Consider the following 24010-nt stretch of genomic DNA (forward strand, 5'->3'; position numbering starts at 1 on the left):
ACAATATACAAATCCAAACACCAACCACTTAAACACGACGCATATATGCTGATATATTAGAAATGTTTAATGCAGTTAACAGTTAATCTACATAGGCGTTTTGCAAGTATACTTTGCTTTCTATATAGTGTGGTATCATTCACAAACAGAGCACATAAATCACCTAATCTTGACGTCATTAGCAGTCTTGTCTATCCGCTTACGCATTCCCAGAATAACTTTAGGCACACAGTTACTTACACTTGTAAACATGTCACACCAGTGACTTGCGTCATAGATTCAAATGTCTATGGCGATCGCGCTATCGCGTATCTTTGGCGACTCGAGGAATGCATCTGTTGCTATGACAGCGTAATTTGTGTTTGGACGGGAATTCAAATTTCAATGTGGACGACGTTTATAATTCGAATATTATCGTTTTTATTCGGTCAAGAATTTATTACATATACAAGACTCACTATAATATAAAACGATGTCGGAGACGCGTTGCTAAGGACGTTGCTATTAAACTCTTCGCCTGATGTAGGCTTGCCTTATAAGGAAAAGGGGAAGTGCAACATATTCAGTAGTCAGTAATTAACGAGAAAAAGGCGCATCATTGAGCGAATTATGTGCTTGAAAATCTATAAAAAGGCGGGCAAGATGTCCTTATGGATCACACTTCGACAATTCCGCAACTCAACATCGTATTTAGGAACTGAATTCCCTGTTAAGATCGAAAGAAATGAAGATTACTATTTCAATTTTCGCTTCGTGCCTGTTCACAGCGACAACGTGGGCCCAAAACTGCGGCGGAGAAACGATCCAGAAAGACATCGACTTTAAGAGGGTACGTTAGACATATTGCAAATATACCAACAATTTGCGGACGTTTTATTCCAACCTTTGTCGTACATCTGTAGTGTATTATTAAACCACCCAACTGACAACCATATATAGACCTGATAGGTCTACATAGCGTCGATATTGAGGTTTGAGGAGCAGTATATAGGCAGAAATATCAGCAATCATAATACGGCCATTCGTTTCGACCTTTCTTTTCATTGTATCGAAGGTGGTACTTTGAATTGATAAGAATTGGTAGTCATAATTAGCGCCTGACGTATCGGATTATGAGGCAATATACCGATGGCGCGTTTCCAAACTTCCGAGCATTTATTAGAACAGATTCACAGCCATTGCTATACCTGGACATGAAATTAACTAGCAAGACTGCATACCTGTAAGTTGTAAAAAATGTATCAATATTTCCAGTCTAGGGTTATTATTATCGGTGAATCGAAAAAAATCGATCAGACCCCAGTAATAATGACGATAATTATCATGATCACAGAAAGATATACTAATCAGCTTTAATAAGTAACGAAAAGTCAAGTTTAAGATGACTTTCTTACAAAATAATGCGATGCATCTTTGGCATCACCTTAATGATTGTATGCACACGAGGGGCGTACCAATAGGGGGGAAAGGCACCGATGCCCTCAGATATACCTCCGTCACTTTGAAGTGAGCTACAGCTGAGATAGGAACAGTAGCCTAGGGTCTTGTACCGGTGGCGGAGAATTAACCAAATGTGCCGCATAGTCTTTCATTGGTAGCATATTATTAACGGTAATGGTTTACCTTTTTAGACTAACTTTGGCCCCTTCTCCTTGCAGATCGCAGGCGATTGGAGTCAGGTGTACTTCAGCCAGGGATCAGCCTATGATCACGCTCTCTGCGTCGAATCGCGTATCTACAATGTTTCTACGGAAACCTCGACTCTCTCAATGATGTCCAAAGCTCTTACGTGAGTATGGTACATGGTACACTTTCTTCTCGTATTTAGAATGCAGTGCTCCTTTTACAGCGCGAAAAGCGTTACTGATGTATGTATGAATAGAACAACGGGTAGTAAGCAAAGCTTTGGGAGCTTTGGGTTATTAGGCTCAGTTCATGATTTCCCGCTAGGCTGCGCGCGCGAGAAAATCGCAGGATTTTCAAGACTACCGCCGGGCGATGACAATCCATGCTGTTGCTTAATGAAAGCATAGTGTCCTATATGATGTGGACACAAGTAAATCTCACGGCTCAGTGAAATTGGTCTACGTCACACTTTCCGTTTGGTCAAAGGCAATTTGACGGTAATTTTTGACCGACTTGCCGAGCATTAAATTTTATATAACGGGTATCAATCGAAAGCTACCGGGGTACTGATTGCGAATATATAAATTTTATTCTGCTCGTGGTCCTGGAACTCCCCAAAATCAGCCTCGAATGTTGAATTGTAATGAAGTTTAGTATTGTGAGCAGCTCAGGAGCAAGCGCACACAAGAGTGTGAATGCTCATTTGCTCAATCGGTTGCGCAGCAATGGCCAATAAGCTGGCGGATTGCGCTGCTGCTCACCTGCTCACGGCATAGTTGCGTCACAATACCAAACTCTGTTACAATGCAACATTCGAGGCTGATTTTGGGGGGTTCCAGGACCACGAGCAGAATAAAATTTATATATTCGCAATCAGTACCGCGGTAGCTTTCGGTTGATGCCCGTTATATCAAATTTAATGCTCGGCAAGCCGGTCAAAAATTACCGTCAAATTGCCTTTGACCAAACGGAAAGTGTGACGTAGACCAATTTCACTGAGCCGTGAGATTTGCATGTGTCCACACCATATAGGACACTATGCTGAAAGCCTGCCAAATATTTAGGCCAGCGACGAAGCTTGCCGGTCAGAAATAGTGACTAATAATTTAATGATATCGATCTGGGGTGGCCAACCTGTTGCTGTTGCCCGTGCGGTGATTTTGAAATTGCACATATTAGCAAATTAATCGCCTTAACGTAGGCTACGGTACACTTGCATTCCGAGAAAAGAGATTGGCATTTACACTCTACAGTTCTACAACCCAAAAGGTTCATACGACTTCCTTGCTTCGTGTACAATGTCATTGACCGTGGTGCAAAAGGCCGTCAGGCGATAAGCGCCAAATCTTTTTGTATGTTAAACAACAACATATATGTATAAGGGGATGGGGGATTATGAGGCATAGTGATTATATGGCCTTGTGCACCTAACCCGATTGTTGTAAAAGATTGTCATGTTTCAATGTGGGTGATAATGACGATGTACTATACCTTCAAAACTGAAGCTTGTGAAAGCGACAGCATCTTCTCCCTCTACTGATTTATTAATATCCCCGTGATAATTATATCATTGAATTCAATGTATTTAGAGCCTCATATGGAAAGTGGAGGCCGGAAACGCACATTATCCAAAGCACGGCGAGTTGGTCGGATAACGGTGATTTCGGCATCAACATCAAGGACAGAATGGCGACAGACTACGAAAACTATTTGGTGTTCTTCTCCTGTGATTCAGGTAGTTATTGCATTCATTAGCATTTTCAATTAACCGTTTTCGTAATTCCACAATCGCTCATCACTCGATGTAGTAAGGTTGGATGTAATTCGGCTACAGTGGTGGTCATTAACGAAGTATTCTACATTTGCGAAGAAGCCTTCTGTTTCCACTGCTTAGTCGAGTGGTTTTGTTTTAGGCTACTTCCTATCCTGCTTGATCAGTGTTTTAGGTAAAAAAATACTTACTTTTTACGATTTGGATTTTGTAAAGTAGCAAAAAAAAAGTCCGTATGTCTGTCCGCCACCGTTTAACTGCCAAAAGTATGCGAACCTTCAACCAAATCGACTTTTCGATACCACTTACGTGAGTAGTTTTCAAACCTTTCATTTTTTTACTTCCACTATCATATTACATTCAAATCACGTTTGATAACATTGTCAATGCGATACAATTTACTGTATACAAACTGCTGTGACCAACTCTGTTCGTTTATGCCTTTCAGGTAAACCCTTTTTGGATGTCCGGGTACGCAAAGGAAAAGTACTGCACCTACGCAAACTACGAGAGGTAGCGGGAGTCGCGGATCGAATTGGCGCGAACTTGTTCGATCTCAGCGAAAGAGAAAACCCCGATTGCAGTCAATATTAATAACTTTTTATTGATTTATCATTCACGCAAATTTTATCCATATCATTTTATATTGTAATTAAACGTTACTTGTCAGACGAGAGTATATATAGCAATCTCATTGGAACAGGCATAATATAATATACGCAAAGCGACATATTGCAGTATTCAGACTATACGCAGCCACCACACTTTGTATTAGGCATATACAGCCGGGAAATTATAGACGCTGCGTTATGAGAACTAGAGGTGGTAAAAGTAGTCAGCGTAAGTAGAAAGTACAGTAGAAGAACTGTATAGTGCGAAGCGAGTCAAACTTGCTGTACAGACATTCGCCATTCTCGTGCTCATAAGAATGGAGTAGGATTTGATATCAACTGAACTAATTCAATTTCCAAGTTTTCGCGAATTCAGTAACTCTAATTCTAATCAAATTTTGAAAAATTGTGAAGCTTTTATTCTAATTTTTCGTCTAAACAACCTTTTACTTGCGATTCTAATTCTAATCTCATTTGAAAAAGCTGTGAATTTTGTGCTTGTCCCAGTCTCGTTGCTTGTAACCAATATATGTCAGTACCAAGTCTCTTTTACGTAGAGACAGTCAGTAACGAAGTACTTCTACTTTTTTGAAGTACTCAAGTAGTTTTCCTCTACTTCTGGTACTTACTCAAGTATATATTTTTTCACTACTTCTACTTTGCAATATTTTGTGAACTACTTACTTACTTTTCGTTATCTTCAGTTTGTCAAGTAGAAGTAGTTTAATCCGCAATAAGAACGATTGCCTGAGGAATTTCAAGGATATTTTCACGTAGTACCAACATTTAATATTCATAAAAGTCATGACATACCCAGAATTTTCGTTGCGCTTCGCGCACATTAGGTATGGAGTGACAAGTATATTTTAACGAGAGTATCGCTGAATATAATTTAGATACCGTAAGTATGGCCCCCCATAACGTTTGAAACCACCGTTTCGCAATCTAGCAATAATTACCTATTATACCTAGCAGCCAATGACGTGTCATAATCTGGAAAAGTGGACTTTGACTTTCTTTTCATCGTTAGACCTGATTTAGCAGACCACCGTTGAAACTTTCTGGACAAAAGACATGACATGTATGTTCCACTTTTTAGAAGTAGTATTTGTATTTTTTTTTAATTACGAGTATCATACGTTGAGTTCTAATTATAGTTTCAGTTCTTTTGTCCAGAGAACATACATGTTGAAGTATAAAAGCAAGTGTAGTAATGCCTTATATTTTCCGAAAATGAACATACACTATATGGCATTTTTACGATCTGCCATATTTTTATTTAACGTATACTAATCGCAGAAAGTGTTAAAGCCGTATCCGACACAACTTCTATGTATTGATCCGTATTGACCTTATAATATGCGGGAGGGCGCCATGCCATGATATTCTCAAAAACCGGATGTTCGAGTAAACAAGGGATTAGTATCGCATTTCCATATCAATACCATGATTTACATCCCATGATGTGGACGACTGCTTATTCTGTCAAAAATTGACATCTGGGATGCATCAATATGAATCAAGCTCTCTACACCTTCCGCATAGCACCATTTGCAGCTTTTGACAGTCCATGCGAACGAAATACGATCGTTTTCACAACTACTTACTTACTTGAGTAGATTTGAAGTCAATCAATTCTACTCCTACTTCAAGTAGTTTTAGGTTGCATATGAAAGAAGTACTTCTACTCCTACTTGAGTAGATTTTTTTCGCCGCTACTTCTACTTTAGTAGCTTTCTTGACTACTGTGACCACCTCTGCTTTTTTACGGTAGTCAGGTCTATGATCATACATATTCAAACAGCTACACCTGCACTTGCTTCACGATAATGAGCCATGGACTTTTGGTGCCAATGTTTCAAATCCTCTCATGTCACTACAAACAGGGAGTTACATTATGACATCGCGCTGACGAGTTTCATCGATACCATCGTAGTTGATAAAGCTCAGCTTCATATACTTTATATATAGAAGCGGCAATTCAGAAGCTATAATTTTTCTGCATTTTGCATCGATAATGACCATATGAATCTAATTCTTTGACGCCGTAGGCAAAACTGCTTATTGCTGAAGCATATACTGGAATTGAAGAAAAATCATATCGATATATTGACGAAATCGCCAAAAAGACTCCAGGTTGAATATGCTGTGAATTTGTTCACGATGTATAGACTAAGATCACGTATTCTTCCTGAAGGCTTCGCGGGAGTCTGTTAGAGTGAGATATGTCATCCCAGAGATATGATTTAAGCATCATTTTGTGGTAGCCTATATGATAATTATGTAAGGATGAGACCTGAATCTTAACGTATATATCAAAAGAGTATGGCTCATTAATATGCATTTTCAATGATCGCAGCATTATTTTCGATACATCACTCTGAAACTGCGAGTTTCGTTGGCCTGTTTATCAATTACGAAACTACGAGACTGTGTCCTTGGGCGGTTTGCATCAGTGAGTCAAAGCTATACCAATGACGGAGCAAACGTATTCTGGATTTAGATGTTGAAACCGAAATTTTGCGGCGTCTTATGTATGGAGTTTGTTCCTTATTTCAAGACAGACCGGAATTATTTTATAAAGACACCGTTGTCGTCCGTAGTTTGCAGTATATTGAGAACAGTTCAGATGACCGACTATTGGCTGGTGATAATTGTTAGTAGTGTGCTGTCAGAGAATAATTAGTATGATTTTCGCTGTAGATGTTATTGAGGCACACTTTTAGGACAATCCTTGACTATGCACAACCGAGCATACATGGATAAGCCTGACAACTTCATTTTAGACAATATTAGGGGACCGAAATGAAAGATTTATATCTTAACAATTCTGGATTATTCTATGATATCAGTTTCAATTCATGTAGGCTTCCTCGTGGACTGCAAGTGAGAAACCATATTCCAAAATCAAACTTTCGTGGGCTTCATTAACCGTCGTTCGTAAATGCCATGCTATGTTGTTCATGTATGCAAATACAGTGATTACCTTATATCAAACCCGTTTCCAGCCTTTTGACTTGCGGTTTCTCTTACTAATAAGATGATTTGCAAAGTATGAAATTGTTAGATACAGAATACTGCAATCCAATAGATATACGCGATTATTTTATACATAACGCCTTATTACCGAGTTCCATACAGTGCCCGAGGCGTGGAATTTGACTCTAGTTATCTCGAAGCGCGATTATTTAATTAAAGATCAATATATGGTGAGATACCTTTGATGGTGTGTTGAAGTTTTGTTCATGTCGAGGAAAAGCAACAGTTTGATGTGGTGGGCATATAGTCGAGTCTACAAACTGGAAAATGCAATATATTTTTCATTTACATAACTTCACTTTGCCAAAAAGTGGCAATAGTTTGCTCTGCAGTTTTAGCATCTGGCGATATAAAGTGGATTAGATATGTCAATGTCAAGAAACATCTAACAGCAGACCTTGCTACTATAACATCATTATCGAATCATTATGACATCATTATTGAATCTTCTAGATATAGTTGGGTATGCGAAGTTTTCTGTACATGGTCGCATAATTTGATTCTTTTTCAGTTCACCGGACAAACCAATAGAGCTAAGTGTGATGATTGTTCAGATAAAAATATAACCCAACCATGTTATGTTATGTTATGTTATGTCTGACGATAACCTGACCAATATATATCAATTTATATCATCATCGGTTTACAATAATCTCTGTTCAACGTGCAGAGATAGCACGTCTAGTATGTATACAATATATACATTATGCATGCTTTTCATTGATATGACTATTATGGAATGATTTAGTGAAAATATGGAAATTTACTGGAGCAACTCGGAAAATATTTTAACTTCGACATAATTCACGTTTTTTAGGGGCGGCCATGATGTAATTTTGAGTAAGAAACACACTTTGAATGCTGGAGTCGAACATTTTCAACAACAACTAAACGTCACGGATTCATCATGTCATCTATTATAATAAATACAGAATTTCGACGACCGAGTCAAATATTCTGGAGTCGAACCTTGCTTAACCGTGTTTGTAGCTGAAGGAATCAGTTTTTGTATGATATAAAAAAAACGTTGTAGGTTTGTTATCATAAATCTTCGCAACATTCCTTTCCTATTAATTATCGTTATTGGGGTCGCCAGATTTTTTTCGATTTGATACTATTTTTAATATGGGTCGGTTAGAAAACAAGGGATAGAAACCACTATATATAGGCTGCTGTTGTCCAGGTATAGTGTCGATTACGGTGGTACATCATCACATTCATAAGTGGTTACGTCATCAAGACTAGCAGGATGGCTACATAAAACCAAAAATAGATTGTATCGGTATATTTTGAGCTTCAGCGATTCCTATTACGCAATGCTATGATGTCTGAAAGTTCGGGCAGGTTGTCAATTCACTTTCACCCCCACGGCATATTGTGCACGACTTCCGAACACGACCACTGTATGGAAATATAATGTAGTGAAGCAGGAGTATTATTTTTGAGGGTCAAATTAATCAGTTCAGTTCAGCAGTGTGCAGTGGCGCACCGATTAGATTTCAATTCGTATACATATGTAGTCGTTTTTGTTGGCATCGTCACACTATGTACACATAACGTCATTGCAGAAATCACATATGCATGTTGTCGGAGACCATGTCAGCAATCACAGTTAGAATGAGTCGGGATTATTCGTGATGTCTGAAATAATAACACTATCTTTCGTATAATTAAATTGAAAGGTTATTTAAACGCTTTAATAATCATTATTTTCAGGGTGATAATCCCACTAATAGAATAAAAGTCGTGAGTAACTACGTTTAACCTTTCAAAGGAGGAAATACTCGATAGAATTATGAAACACTTGAAAAATAGGATTCATTTCATCTTCGCCGCTACTTCATTTCTGATCCTGAACTGTGCAGGTTAGTGAAACTATTCACAGGGTTGTACAGCACATTTTAATGCCACGATAAAGTAAACGCGGTAGCGCACATCATAGACTTGTTCAAAATTATATTTTCCTAAATTTTTTATCATCTAAAGTTGATAGAATTGTTGGGTTGTCTAAAACACGCTGCACGTCAAATTCGGCTCCCTTCCAACCTGCAGAAGCGTAGATATTAAAGTAAAACTTTTTGGATTTATTTTTTAAGAAAATTCAAATTTTACTGGCTGCCCTATGGAATTAATACGCTGTCTAAAAGACGACACATAGCAATTTGGCTCAATTCCGACCTGTATGGAATCAAAATAATTGGCTCAGAAAGCTATGGACATATATTTGATGATATAATTTTACCATGTTCGCGAAAATTTAATGCATCAACTAGCCCCTAGATATGTCACCCGGAGAGTCGGGAGAGATATCAGAATCAGAAAGATATTCAAATCGTTACAGATTCACGGACGTGCGAAAATTCTTCCTAGTCGCAGTCACAGAGAACGATTTGTCGGTCAATATCGCTTGTCAATCTGGATGTATCTGTCTCGTCATTATTTTCAATTTACATTCATGTATTCACAGGCACGGCGAGGGCGAATGAACGTTCACGGGGTGAGTACAACAACTGATAGATATTTGATAGCAGATGCAAGCACGTTTAATACCTTTATAAAATTAATCCAATATCATTAGTCCCAAATGTACGAGATTTTCGATATGCGTGAATGAAAATTTGGCGGGGGATGAAAATTTTTCAATGATAAAGTGACATCAACGATATATTGTGACGTGAGGATGAGATATCATGGTATTCCAATGGTTCCCAACCTTTTTAAACCTGTGGTGCCCTTTAAAAGATAATATTTAAAAAATATGTCAATCCTGGGAATAAATTAGGCAATATAATTTTGATTGAAAAAACTGATCCGGACATTTACAGTGGAGTAGGTTTAGAGATGATCTATTGAAAAATTATTATTTTCTTTCAAATATTTTGATGACTTTCTGAAAAGAGATCATGGCCACTAGCTGGGGAACCCCTGGTATGAGTGAAAAGTTTGTAGCAGACACGTCCTTTTATATCTTCGCCCGTTGTCTGTCTTAATTCTTCGAGCGAACTTTCATGTCATAATCTCGCATGAATTTTTCCAACACTAACTGAATGCATTCTACCTCGAAGTCGCTTTAAATATACAAAATAAAAGTGCTCCGTTCATTGACGAGTCAAAGTCGCGACGAAAAATATCATATACAGTCGACAGTCTGGTTCTGTTCACTTTTGGTCGAATGAATCGGAAAATCAACTAATTATTCGCTTCATGGTCGTGAGTACAGACATACAACGTATTCACAATAACGTACTGTTAGGTAATAAATTAATCGCAACTGCTCAATACTGCAGTAATTGTCACAGATCGCACAAAACGCACATTAGTTATACCGTCAGGTTAGTTGTATTGCATCGTCTTTTCGATAACAAACCATACAAGGAAGCGTGTATAGTTTTTTGTTAGCGTGCTGCAGTGAGCAATTCCACTTTTTCTCCAAAACTTTCTTCTACCAATCTCTTCTACAAGATGCACACAACTGTACCTAATTAAAAGCGACTATGAAGCTGACAATGGCCTCGTATGAATTCATTGTCGATTTTTTTTCTGCATGGATAGTCATCGTTTCACTATAATCACTCATCTTGTGTTAAAACGAACTTTTTTGTCGGTAAATAACTTAATGGTGACAAAATTTTGCTCTCATGTACGTAAATTAGGTGTTTTCGCACATAATGTTGGAATTGTACTACTTATCTTCATTTCTAGTTGGAACTGTTTGTCCTTGCAAAGTAGTTTGGGCTGAAAAAACTTTTTTGACTTAAAATCTGACAATTTTCACACGAAAAAAGATTTATTTTAACGAAATCTGACCTATGAAGAATTCCGGTAGTGACATCACGCATTATGGCAGAAATAATAAAAATTTGTAGTACAGTACAACGAAAGATACTTTCCTACATTCTCTGATAGGAAGTGTCTGTCCTTACTAGGCAGCTTGCCAAGAATGGAGATAGAACGTTCAACAGCAGCAGTTGTTAACAGGCAAAACTGAAGTTGTGCGTACACTGCTGGTGACACAGCATGTTGCCTCATTCTGACAATGTTGTCTACATCACATTTTTTATCATGCGCTTCTTGATATAAGAGCAAATGCTCATCCAGTCTTGCTTCAGTTAGGATATTGCGGTAATCAGAGCATAACACCATGCCAACCTTTATTTTCATTCAACCGTTTATGATTAACAATGAGCAGACGATGGGCCCGTCTACAACGGCAAGCCTATAAAGTAGGCTAGCTGTAAAATGTCAAATGATAAGTTCAACGACAGTGCAAACATCTACGATACAGACGAAATGCAGGATGCAAATTTTTTTTTGACTTTGTAAACTGTTGTGACAATTTTTTGACCTAACGCTACAATTTGACAAAATTTTGACTTGGCATGTCAAAAAATCGCTCTAACCATAACCTAACGATAGGAATCTGTCCGAATGAAGTGGAGAATTTTTCGAATTAACCTGACTATTTTCCGTGGAATGTTTGCTTTTCTCCTGTTCCTGAACCTCTTGGCCGAATATAGCGGTTGTCCGGGTTATCAGGCGTCCGAATTAAGCGCAGCCAAGTCTAATATACCTACAATTTCAGAGCTTACGCCTCCAGAAAATGTAAAGATCGCGTCATTTCCCTTCGGACAGACCCTCACGCCTACCTCAGCCGTTATCAGATGGGACAGAGTGCCGTCCGCTAACAATTATCTAGTTGTTATTTTCAAGTAAGTCATATACCGCATTGACAACGTCATCTAACGTAATGTAATCGTGATACGATAATGTCAACAGAGGTGATTAATGGTCATGGTAGTCAGAGTTGCTACTCAAGTAGAATTACAAATACATTACAAATTACAAATATCAAATTACAATATAAATAATATAAATAATTACAAATATCATTAGTCATTTCCAATACACGTCGAAGCTACTTCAAGCGGAAGTAGATAATGAAAGTTCTGAAAAGTACTCAATCAAGTATTTCAAAGGTAATCGAATTCCAATCTAATTTTTGAAAAGGCTCTTTGCTCTAATTTTAATTTGAATATAATTTCTGGTTATCCTGAAAATGCGACAGTAGAACTGTATAGTGAAAGACGAGCGAAGCTTGCTGTACACACATTTTTCATCATCATGCTTTTGAGAATGAAGCCTGATTTGGTATGAACTTAACTGGATTATTATGCGAATTCAGTAAGTCTAATTCTAGTCTCATTTGAAAAAGCGCTCTCCGCGGTCAAAATTTCCTCAAGGATACAACGAATGATATCTGACATACGCGATATCTTTTTGGACAAGCCGCACTTCACACCCAACACATACAATTTACAAAGTTTCTATCCCGGTAACCCAATAATATTCAACCAATCTTGTTCCCTACGCTTTAGAATGCACGAAAAAGAAATCATACTCCACGAGGAGGTGAAAAACGTACCCGGCACCTCGGTGGAGTTTACCGATCTCGATTCGTCGACGACGTACGAAGTAGTCGTGAATTCCGTGATAGTTCACGTGGACGGCACGCGGGAACAAAGCAAAGACGCGACAAGACTTCAATTTACTACGAGTAAGCGTGTTTTCGTTTGAATATCTCGTGACTTCGGCGTGGTTACAGCAGTGGATAGAGTTGGAAAGTATACGCGCGAAATGAGGTGGATAAAGGCATCTAGTTTGGATTTAGATTTGAACAAAACTAAACCTATTTGAAGATCTTGACATGATTTGTATCTACGATATTATTCAAGCCGGACTCAGATTTGCAATTGAACATGGAATTTTAAATGATATCTAATTTCTATGCGATATTGAGTGAAGTTCTGCCATTACAAAGGTGGAGGTAGCCTACTTCTGCTTTTCCTAATACTGAAGTAGGTTTTGTCTACTGGTATTTCTCATAACCAAATGGTTGTATTTTTATGATATGTTATTATCAATGTCATAACAACCGAGAGAAATACTACCTGTTCCACGGTCCTATACGAAAGATTGTGTCTTAAAAAGCCTAGAAGTGGGCCATGCTTCAAGTTGACAGCTAAAGAATCGTAATAAAGAATATCGTCCTGTTGTGAATTACCATTGTAGTAGAAAAACCACAAACAACAACGTGTTCCACGGTAACTCGATCTATTTTTTCGAAAAATATCATTTTTTGTAGTGCCATTACTCATTTTGTGTCGAGAAGATGCCATTCCCATGAACTCTGATGCGATATGAACTGAACTTGGTCATTTTTGTATTTATTTTCAACTACTAAATTTAATCTAATTTGGAAGATACTGTGTAGCCATAACTCAAATTGGAATATAACTTGGAAAAGCTGAAAGTTGTCTAGTTATCCAGCTCTGGCCTGTGTATGCCGGGGATTATGATATATTCCTTACCGTAAAGATATTATTAATGTGGCACTTGTACGTGAGCTTCACTCTTAAAGAGAGTGTGTTCACACCAAAAAGCTGTTACATGACCAGTGAACACAGAGCCTAACTCAGAATTATGTCGCGGTTAAAGATTATACGTGCCTCTACGTGCATATGCATTCCTATATGTCCCTACATGCAAGCATCAATCTGATTAAAATGTTGTGTTTGATTATATCATTGTGTAAGTCTGAGGTTTTGTGTACCACGGGTGTCTATTCACACCCGTGTATCACGGGTGGTACACGGTTTGAATGCATCCTTTTTTCGCTAAGAGTGCATACCTTTATGTTCACAATTTTCAGGAAACGCGTGTACGGGCTCCACGATATTTGTCCCGTGCAGTGCCCATTGCGTCCCGACATGCAAAAATCGGAGGCCAGCTTGCGACAGGAGGTGCATATCAGGCTGTTCCTGCCCTCTAGATATACCGTACATGGAAAACGGTCGCTGCATCTCAAAAGAAGAGTGCAAGAGTACGTTCTGAACATATCTCTTACAAATGTACTGAAGTATAACGTCTACATTCCCCTTTATATAAACAGAAGCGGGAGCTCCACCAACAGAAGTGGTTAAGCGACCCACGGGGTTAAAGATACACAGAATAAAAGGAACGCGTAATTTGCTGTTCACTTGGAATAAAGTGACAGGGGCGGACCACTACAGAGTTATTGTAAGCATAGCGACGCATTTAATCACATTATCCATATTACATACATACATGCAAATACATACACACATAGCATTGCTCTGGATTGTAATCACTCGAGTCATAACTCGACTCAAGTCGCAATTTTTCCTTGAGTCGACTTGAATCAATTTGTGTATGGATTCGATTTGTACTCAGTCACTGCGTATATACCTCGAACAAGTCATAAAACTTGAGACATTCCGGATGACTCGATTCAGGTCTCGCGTACCAGGGCTGACACTCGAAACCCAGAAACATACTTTTATCGTTTTGAATAAACACGTGAAGACTGAGAAAATGAGTATATTATTAATGCGAGCCCTTTGGCTTAACCCTAGAGTTTCACAAAAGTGAATTGATTCCGACTTGAACTCGGTAATGAACAATGAACACTATTATGACTTGGGCTCAGATTCGAGTCTCTGCACTATGACTTGGACTCGACCCGTTGCTCCCTTCAAATATGACATGACTCGGTTGTGAATAGGAAATGACTCGATTTGACTCGAGTCAAAACTATAAAAGTGTGATTGACTTGTGACTCGGAACATTGCAACTTGATTACATCCCTGACTTGCATTGCTACTCAAGTGTAAGTCGAAGTGACGCCGTGAACTTCTACTCAATTACAAGTAGAAGTAGCGATTTTATGTTAAAACTGCATCCAGTGGAAGTAGAGACCGAAATTTCTTATATATCCAGGTAACCCTGAGCGACGGCACAGAGATACAGCGTCACAAGGTCGAGGTCGAAGTCATGATCATCAAGGACCTGAAGCCCCGGACGCGATACAAGTTCAAAGTTCAGGCGATCTTCGTCAAGTTTTCCGAGGGCAGTAGCAGGACCCTGATCTTGGGCATGCCGCCGATGATCCCGCCAGAAATCAGCCAGGTGACGAACACCAGTTTCTTCGCGAAATGGCAGGGCTATCCCGGAGCCACGGTAAGATTTTATTAGATCTCATTGTGATCGGTACATATTGATATATCGTTATTCACGTCATATATGCTGTAAAAATAATCCTTTTCGGCACCAACGCATTCGGTAAGATAATGATATTTGATAAAAATAAAAGATCCCGAACTTATAGAAGAGACCAATTGGATATCTTAGAAGTGCAAATGCGCCAAAAACGGACGTAGCAGGCAACTGGCGTATTAGTAATAAAGTTCGTTAGACATAATTTGGAGTGTTGTCATTAAGTATCAGACGTAATTCAGCCGCTGTAAGATTTTAATTGCGAGTCAGTTCACTCCCGTCAGAACTTAACTGTTCGACTTTATCGCGAAAGAAATTCATCAAATATTAGTCGCTGCATTTTGTTAATGGCAGGGCTTCAAAATGGTGATATACGATGGCACAACCGGGGAAATACTGCAGATTTTCGATAACCTCGCCGAATTCTACGTGACTGTGCAAGGACTCTCGCCCGCAACAGTGTACGGTGTAACTATTATCGTCACGCTGCCGGGCACAGAAGTTGAGTCGGGAGAACAGACCGTCAAAACACTGGGAGAAGAAGGTAACGCAGATTAAAACAGTGTGTAGATGATTCAATATCAGCACATGGGCAACGTACGACATCTTCCCTACCTTAATCAATAGAGCCGTTAAACTAAGACCATACAATGAGACACCGCCATATATCTTCTATGTTTCAGCTGACCAAATCTGTATACATAGGTACCATAGTTTGCCCGAGGCATCGTTGGATATACAACGTATATTATGCATAAGCCGACCATTATAATCGCAGGTCAGAGCGTGTTCTTTGGAGATGGTCCAGATGAGATTATCCACATAATCGAAGAGACCACGACAACCACAGTCGCCCCCCCATCCACTGCGCCGTATGTTCCAACGTAAGTCGCCAGTGTTATAGCGTCGTATGCTGCGTTACGCAGGGTAGCAATCATTCATAGATGTATGGATTTGTGATTGGTTGTTTGGTTGATAGGTGTGCTAGATATTTTGAAAATCGAATTGAAAATGGTACGGATGGCACTTTAAAGAATCGAATTATTGGCCACACGCCCTGACCAGGACCTCATTAGCACTGCTGTGAAGAATAGGGTGCTGTTGGCACAATTCCTACATTACGTATAGGGTAGCATTTAAAACAAATGGCGTTTAAAACACTTCGTTTAAATCTTTAAAACATGTTTAAACAGTGTTTAAAAAAAATGCCTTTTGAAAAAATTGCGTTCTTTTTCCAAACGTTGTAAAATTGTGCCATAACTGTGTAAATACTTCTGACAAAACATGTGGTATAAGCCTACCGACGATTTGCACCTGATACAGTCGACGTTACGATAAGGAGTGGCCGGAAGCCTGGAAATCGTCGTCGGTTCAACCATTATACCAAGTCGATATAGGTCATTAGTACGAATGGGTGCTCTGATGGTCATGAGTCATGAGTCGGGTACCAGTACCATGATTTTTGTTGGATATCTTTCTAGTACGGAAATGAATTGAATTTCGAAGTATATTTGCGAATTTCTAATCTATAGTTTGGAATGACTGCGTAGCTATAATTCTAATTCTAATATAACCTGGAATGGGTGATGTTGTCCAGCTTCGTCTATGGTACCACGCAATCCTTGGAAATAAACCTTTGCTTTCCAGGTGCAGACAGGTGGAGCAATCGTTCCAAGTGTTTCAGCACGGTGACGAGGACATCCCCAAATGTGACAAAGATGGCAACTACGCGCCGACCCAGTGCCTAACATCGACGTCAAGTTGCCACTGCGTGGAGAGACGGAGTGGGGATAAAATTGAGGGTACCGATTTCAAGAGCAAGACTTCTTCGTTCGCGCTGGCATGCGATAAATGTAAGGAAGATTTTTGTCATGTGTAGAGCATTCACTTTTCGAATACACCATGTAGAATTATGATACGTCATTCAGAAACCACGTCGTCTATACTACCCATTGTTGCTCAAATGTTCGTCTGTTGAATAATTGCTGACAGTGATCAAGTGCCACAATCACATGAACGCGCTTTTGACCAGAATTGGACAATTAGATGATTCTAATTATCTAGTTATAGCGGGAATCCGGGAATCTAATTCTAATCTAATTAGTGATACGTTTTTACGCTCTAATTCTAATTATCTAAATTCTGGTTTTGCTGAAAATGCTACAGAACTGCAGAACAGTGCGAAATAAGCCTAGCTTGGTGTACAGACATTTACCGTTCTCGTGCTTATTATGAGAATGGACGCTAATTTGATATGACCTGAACTTCATTTTTGTTGTTCTCTTATTCTATTTTTGATCTAATTTGGAAAAAATGAGTAGCTTTAATTCCTAGTTGTCCTGAAAATTTCCTAGTTGGCCATCTTTTATGTGGGTTTGCCTTCCGTCCCAGTTTTCTGACAACTTTCACAATCCGCTCACTTACGATTATGACTTCACAGACAAAATTCACGTTACATATCCCGCCGGTGTGCTACGAAATATTTTCAGATCGGTAACTGGGTCAAGTCCAGTAAAACATTCAAAAATCACTGCTTTGACCGATAAACGCCCTTTCTAATTTTGTAATAAAAATATCAACACACCTGAGGAATATTTCATACACATCGTACTTCATCCGCACTGTGATCCACAGCAAATGATCCCGCTTTTCTCGACAACGCGATGCTCCGACATTGACGCCACCAAGTTACCAACATAGGCCTACTTTGGTACGGCATGGAACGGAAAACTCCCTATTCCAGACTTGACTAATTATTTCCATACCATACCCGCACAATTTCTTGCTGCATACCGAAATCTTGTTCCACGGGACTATATGCCATTCCGCGCTAAAGCCTGCCTGTTGGAGATGAGAACGACGAGAAATTAAGTGCAGCCGAATGTAAACATTCGCCTTTCAATCAGTGCGTATGACAAATCAATCCGCGCGAAGTTGATTACTCATATTGTAGCGAGCGACAATGCGATTAACCACAGCGTGGTAACAGCGAGGCGCGCGCCAGGCAGTTGATGGTAAGTTTTTTGCTAGTATACAAAACGTTTATCATCATTACGGGTCTGAATTGTCCGTGTTATTCTGTGATTGGAAAATATATGCAAATCGAAAGTGCTAGTCAACTTCTGCGTGTGTGCTAGCACACTACATATTATGATGAACTCTGGTGTCTCCAGCAGTACAAACTGCCTAGAACCTGCGTGGACAATGGACACTGCAGTGTGCTGGGAATCCGCAGCGATGAATTGCTGTTGTAGGAACATAATTTGGTTTATTAACAATACAATCGATCGTGAAAATGACCACTGACCAGCCTGCTCACATTGTTATCCAGACGGACAGTTCAACATTCCACCCCTGCAAGTGAGAACATCCATCATCGACACGACAACAATCAGAGTGCGTTGGGACAGGCTCCCGACTGCGAGGTTTTATATCGTCAAGATTTTCAACGGATACGAAGGCCTCTTTATCAAGTCTGTTACCGTAGACTTGAGACCTACAATTGCCGTCGGTGGTCTGGATCGGGGAACGCCGTATGTGGTAATAGGTGAGATATACGCGGCATCTAGACTAGAGATACGCAATTAGGTGTGATCGCGGCTACGTCTTCACCGGCGTTACGGCTTAGCAGACATGCTTGAACAGCTAGATCATTCTATATAACACCATTAGTCTAATTATACTAATTTTGCGTAATGCCGGTATAATCTAATTCGAAAAATGTTTCCATGTAGCAATCGTAATTCTAACTAAGCTGTGCCGAGTGCGAAACGAGTTGAGCTTGGTGTAGCGGGCATTTGCCATTCTCGTGCTAAGGAGAATCACTCTGATTCGACAGCAACTGAACTTGATTTTTGTTGTGGTTAATTCTAATATGGAATTCAACTCAATTTCCAAGTTAAATTTTTGCTAATTCAGAAACGAACTGTGTATAGCTATGGCTAGCCGAAATTTTTCTACTATTCCAACTCGGTTACCGTTACTAGAAACTAACGTCGATCAGAAGCACATCTAATATTTTTAGAATGTCCATTATCTTCCCAAACGCAATGATTGTTGAGCTTTTTACTATCACATGGAAATAGTGTACGAAAATACAAACAATTTCTACTGAATCAATACTAGTTAGCCCTCTAGTTTACCGGCCCAATACCTGACGTATCGATCTCGCCTTCCGATACACGCCACCTTTTTTTATCACCTCTCCTTCTATATTATCTTCTTTTAGTTTTCATTCAGTGTGCTTGTGCATGCCTCCTTTATACATAGCCTAGGCCATTTGGGTATCTGACTTCGATGACCACTTCAAGTCGTTTCGACACCTTCCTATCATTCATCGTATCGCAGTCTTGCGGTGTATTGAAATGATGAAATTTTAGCAATAGATTGAATTGGATTGGACCAGACGTGTAACTATTTCTCATACATATATATTTCCTGTATTTCGTAGTGGTAGCGGTGAACAGCGACGGGTGGACATCTACAGACAACGTTCAGGGCAGTTTCATTGCTACACCGCACCTAGACCCTCCGACAAACCTCCGTCTCGAACAGTTTTCGAAGAACCAGTAAGTATTACTACGCGAATGATGCTTGCTAATGTGCTCTTATACAGATACATATATATATTTCCAAAGATACAGCCTACTATACTCGTTTTATGTTCATGTGGATTGTGAATTTTCCTACTACCAACCACTTTTTCTTGCAGAATGAAATTTTCATGGCAGAAAGACGAAATTGCGCTTAACTACGACGTAGAGGTGTCCCAGCGCGGCAATGGCAAACCCACGAAATTTGAAAACGTGACGAAGGACCACATCATATTTCCAGTTCATGGGGTCGATCCGTACGTGGCTAAAATCAGGTCGAAAGGTGAGCTACCATAGCGTGTTGGAGAGCTGGTTATATGCCTCAGTGGAAGACTTGGACAACTAAATAATTCTAACAACCATATGCTAGATAGGCTTATTCTTGCTGTCTAATAATTGAATAATGACATCGAAATGTAATCTAATTCTAATCTAATTTGTGACGTGTTTCTTTGCTCTAATCTCAATTATAATATAATTTCTGGAAATACTACAGGAAAACTGTACAGAGCGAAACGCGTGAAGCTTGCTGCACAGACACTTGCAATTCTCGCGCTTATACGACTTACGCTTGATTTTTGTTGTGCTTTTTTCTGATACTGAATTTCATGCAGTTTCCAAGTTTTTGCGAATTCACTAATAGTAGTTCTAATCTGAAATATCCATGCCCAATGCCCAACTGTGCAGAGTGGCCGTGGTAATTTACAACGACGATTGATTATTCATTATTTGGATTATGTATGTCCAAACTGTGCCCAAATTGGAATCTATGAAACTCTTCACTATATGAGTGAAATACATACATTCATACACAACACATACACCGCGAATCGTAGGCCTTACTATGCGCAAAGTACCGGTATTATACGACATATACTCATCTGGCGTTTGGCTTGTAGCTCGCACGACAACTATTATAAAATTGTTCCAATCTTTTCTATTCATTTCGAATTGAACATCTTCCAGGAGTAACCACGGTGCCGGGAACTCGCACAACCGTTGTCACATCCAGCAACACTGTGTCCCTCACAAGACCACCGACCTGTTTGTTTCCGCCTTTGAATGTCGTTTTCGTGATCGACGTATCGACTGCTGCGAGTGAAGAGGAATACGAGAAAGTGAAATTGCTATACTACAATCTCATTATGGGGTTAACCCCTGTGGCCGCATCGACGAATGATGTAACTGGAACCAGATTTGCGGCGGTAAAGACGTACGGTGTATCGAGAACTATGTTTGACTTCGACAACGAGAGGTAAGGGAAGGTGCCTTACTGTTGCGTAATCTGCGAAATCGAATTTCCCTACAATCAGCTATAGCAGCGGTTCTTAACCTTCTTTTCTCCAGCGCCCCCATTGAAAATTTGCCCGAGTCTGGCGCCCCCTATTTTAAGGACTGCAGTAAAAACAAAGGGTTAGTGAGCGAAGTCCGTTTTCGGGTTGGGACTTCGCTATTAGACCGCTCGGATTGTCCACAAATCAAGGATAATCGGAGAATTATCAACGAAAAACTCACATAACTCCGCTTCTACTGGTTGGAATTGACTCAGATTTGTTTTGCATCGTCTTTGAAGACAGCTCAACAATTTCATGGGGTTGGCAAAAAAATTTGAAAATTTTTTTTTTTTAATTTTCCCTTATTAAAAATTTTAATTGTATCTGCGGAGTCCTACACTTGTTGGAATTGAACCAAATTTGGTGTGCAGCGTTATTTACGGTAACCTGACAAGTTAATCAGTGAACGGCTGGAATCCGGAAAAAAAGTTATTTTTGAACAGCCCTGTCGCCACGCAGTGCGCTACAGGATAAAATGCCTAGTTCAAATAGTTTTGTGGAAAGTAACGCGAGCTATCAGTATGAGCATCCGTTTTTTTTTGTATTTTCGTCGTTTCAAAACACCACAAAACTGCGATACAATGAAAAGATAGTAAGGTGTCCGAGTAGCTCACGAGACGGGAGTGTTATAACGGGGACAATCGAGCTAGGCGCATAGCGACCTCGTGTGTAGGCTATTTTATGTAAAATCTAGTCTCATTTCGATCAAACAAATGTAATGATTTGCGGTCATCTACAATACGCAGTGGTTCAGTGAGACGTTAGAGTGTAACGTAGAAATGATATGCTTAATTAGCTAGGCTGAATACATGTAAAGCGAAACAAGCGAATGAAAGAAAATCAGAAGTGGTCTGTGGTCACTGGTCTGGTCAGTTAACGAAATATTACTACTTATTTGAAGTATTCAAGTACAGGTTTCGTCAACTTGCTCTGCATACTCAAGTAGGGTTACCATGCGTCCGCTTTTTGAGAATTTGTCCTCTTTTTTGAAAATTTCGGTGAAATATAGGTTAAAATTCGAGTGAGATATAGAAAATTAGTTCTGAAGTAACGTCACGGCGGGTATTTCGGGAGTTGAGCCGGAAAGCTGACCATTTTTTCAGTCAACCAACGGAGAATTCAACAAAAGTGTATAATTGTGGAGTCGAGTCGGAAAAATGATCTTTTTTTAGTCAATCAACCACAAAGTCGGCAAAAATTAACCATTTTTCCCGGAATTTACTCCAGTTTTGTAAGGCTGAAAATTATAAAAAAGTATCCGCTTTTCAGATTTATAAAATATGGTAACCCAATCTCAAGCAATTAGGATTTTCGACTTCTTCCACCTCTATGTAACACTATTTGTTCATACAGCCAAAACTAGGCGTTATAGAATATACTTACTTTTTTGACTTGGAAATAGCTATTTCTACTTGCGCTTGAGTAAAGACGTTACTCCCACATCTACATCAGTACCAACGATGACTATACTTGCCCAACTGTGAAGACAGCTCACATAAAACGTCTATAATCAGGCGATTCTGTTTCTTTTTATACTTTCTCAATCAATCACTTCGTGACATGCGACTGATTGACTTATATACTTATAATCTTTACAGGTTCGACAACGCTGGTAACATATGGGCAGCCGTGAAATTTGTCGGGCGCACGGAGGCAGCTAACTTCAACGTTGAGCGGATGGTCGATCATGTCTATTCAGAATTCCTCGCGCCGGGTCAAAGAACTGGAGCGAGAAGAAACGTACACACGGCGGTCATATCATTCATAGGAGGTACGGTTTGAACGTAAAATTGGAAGGTTTTATTCATATGAAATTTATTAGGTATTGAGAATTCTGCATGTAATGGATTCTATCGAAGTATTAGGGCACTACTGATGCACTGATATCTGATTTTTGAGCTGATGCGGAAAACCCCGATCTTCATTGGTTTATTAGCACTTTTTATCAGTTCAATACGCCACAAAATGCGATACAATGAAAAGATAGGAAGGTGTCGCAGCGACTTGGAGTAGTCTATGGAATCAGACACCCACCTTGGCCTAGGCGATGTAAAGAGGAGGATGCACACTGAATGAAAAGTAAAGAAGATAGTATAGAAAAAAGCAAGCGACAAAAATGGGGTGTATAGCCTATATATTCAGCCGACGTTCAAGAGATATAGCATCTACCCTAAGGCGAATTCCCAGGACTTCAGGGCATCCATTAGAACAGCTTTACAACCATCGCTATATGCATGGCAAATTGGACATGTTATAAACTAGAAAGGCTGCAGATGTACACCTATGAGTTAGAAGTCTATCAGTCGCAGATTTTAGATCTCTGACTCCCTGCTATACCGTGTTGTGACCTCTGATGGCCTATTCCGATATTTCTATCAAAGTCTGATGTCGACTCGATATTATCTAACAGTATATATATTTATCATTTTCCCTGCATACTTCTAGATATTGGAATAACCCGGAGCCCGGACTTCGAACAAAAAACGCGTCGATTGCAATCCGCCACCAATTTCATCACCATTGCTGTAGATGGCGCGCCGCAACAGAATGTCCAGAACCGGAACAAAATCGAAATTCCATCGTACGACGACACTCAGATCGCCTACGATTTAGTGATGAGAATTTTGTGCAACCTGAAGTAAACCGGGCGGCTCGGTTTCGTCGCTGCGATGGATCTGCGTCTGCGTTGGTGTAGTTAATATCTTTGCGCGGTACTCTGTTTCAGTTCTCTTGTGCATATCCGAAAAAATTCACTTGTTTTAAATACAGATATATGCTTTGTGAAGTTACAGTGGCAATTGAAGAGGCCTTTGTAGGTGTTCTATCTGACTGTCAAAGAGTATGGCTACCATCTTCCAGGTTCAACTGAATCGAGAGACTTGCAGACTTGACGCATTGCAACGAATGTTGACACATATATATATATTATATCCATAAACCAGAGTCACCTTTTTCGTATGACTC

At 39.6% G+C, this 24010-nt stretch overlaps 2 protein-coding genes across 2 annotated transcripts; both read left to right on the forward strand.

The window, feature by feature from the left end:
- Window positions 1-594: 594 nt before the first annotated feature.
- On the forward strand, window positions 595-4076 carry LOC145448266 (uncharacterized). Its single transcript, XM_080326626.1, has 4 exons — window positions 595-829; window positions 1659-1789; window positions 3216-3361; window positions 3846-4076. Exons 1-4 carry the CDS (start codon window positions 725-727, stop codon window positions 3989-3991), a joined length of 528 nt encoding a protein of 175 aa, XP_080182752.1. The 5' UTR covers window positions 595-724; the 3' UTR covers window positions 3992-4076.
- Window positions 4077-8739: 4663 nt separating this feature from the next.
- On the forward strand, window positions 8740-23835 carry LOC145447756 (collagen alpha-1(XIV) chain-like). Its single transcript, XM_080326017.1, has 16 exons — window positions 8740-8912; window positions 9515-9544; window positions 11630-11756; window positions 12423-12601; window positions 13757-13927; window positions 13997-14124; window positions 14845-15084; window positions 15475-15664; window positions 15899-16004; window positions 16768-16973; window positions 18452-18667; window positions 19571-19688; window positions 19832-19995; window positions 20679-20967; window positions 22645-22817; window positions 23492-23835. Exons 1-16 carry the CDS (start codon window positions 8843-8845, stop codon window positions 23686-23688), a joined length of 2604 nt encoding a protein of 867 aa, XP_080182143.1. The 5' UTR covers window positions 8740-8842; the 3' UTR covers window positions 23689-23835.
- The last annotated feature ends 175 nt before the right edge of the window (window positions 23836-24010 follow it).

The sequence above is a fragment of the Botryllus schlosseri genome, chromosome 10 (genome assembly GCF_051294905.1).
Source record: "Botryllus schlosseri isolate E-star chromosome 10, Bs_hap1, whole genome shotgun sequence".
NCBI lineage: Eukaryota > Metazoa > Chordata > Ascidiacea > Stolidobranchia > Styelidae > Botryllus > Botryllus schlosseri.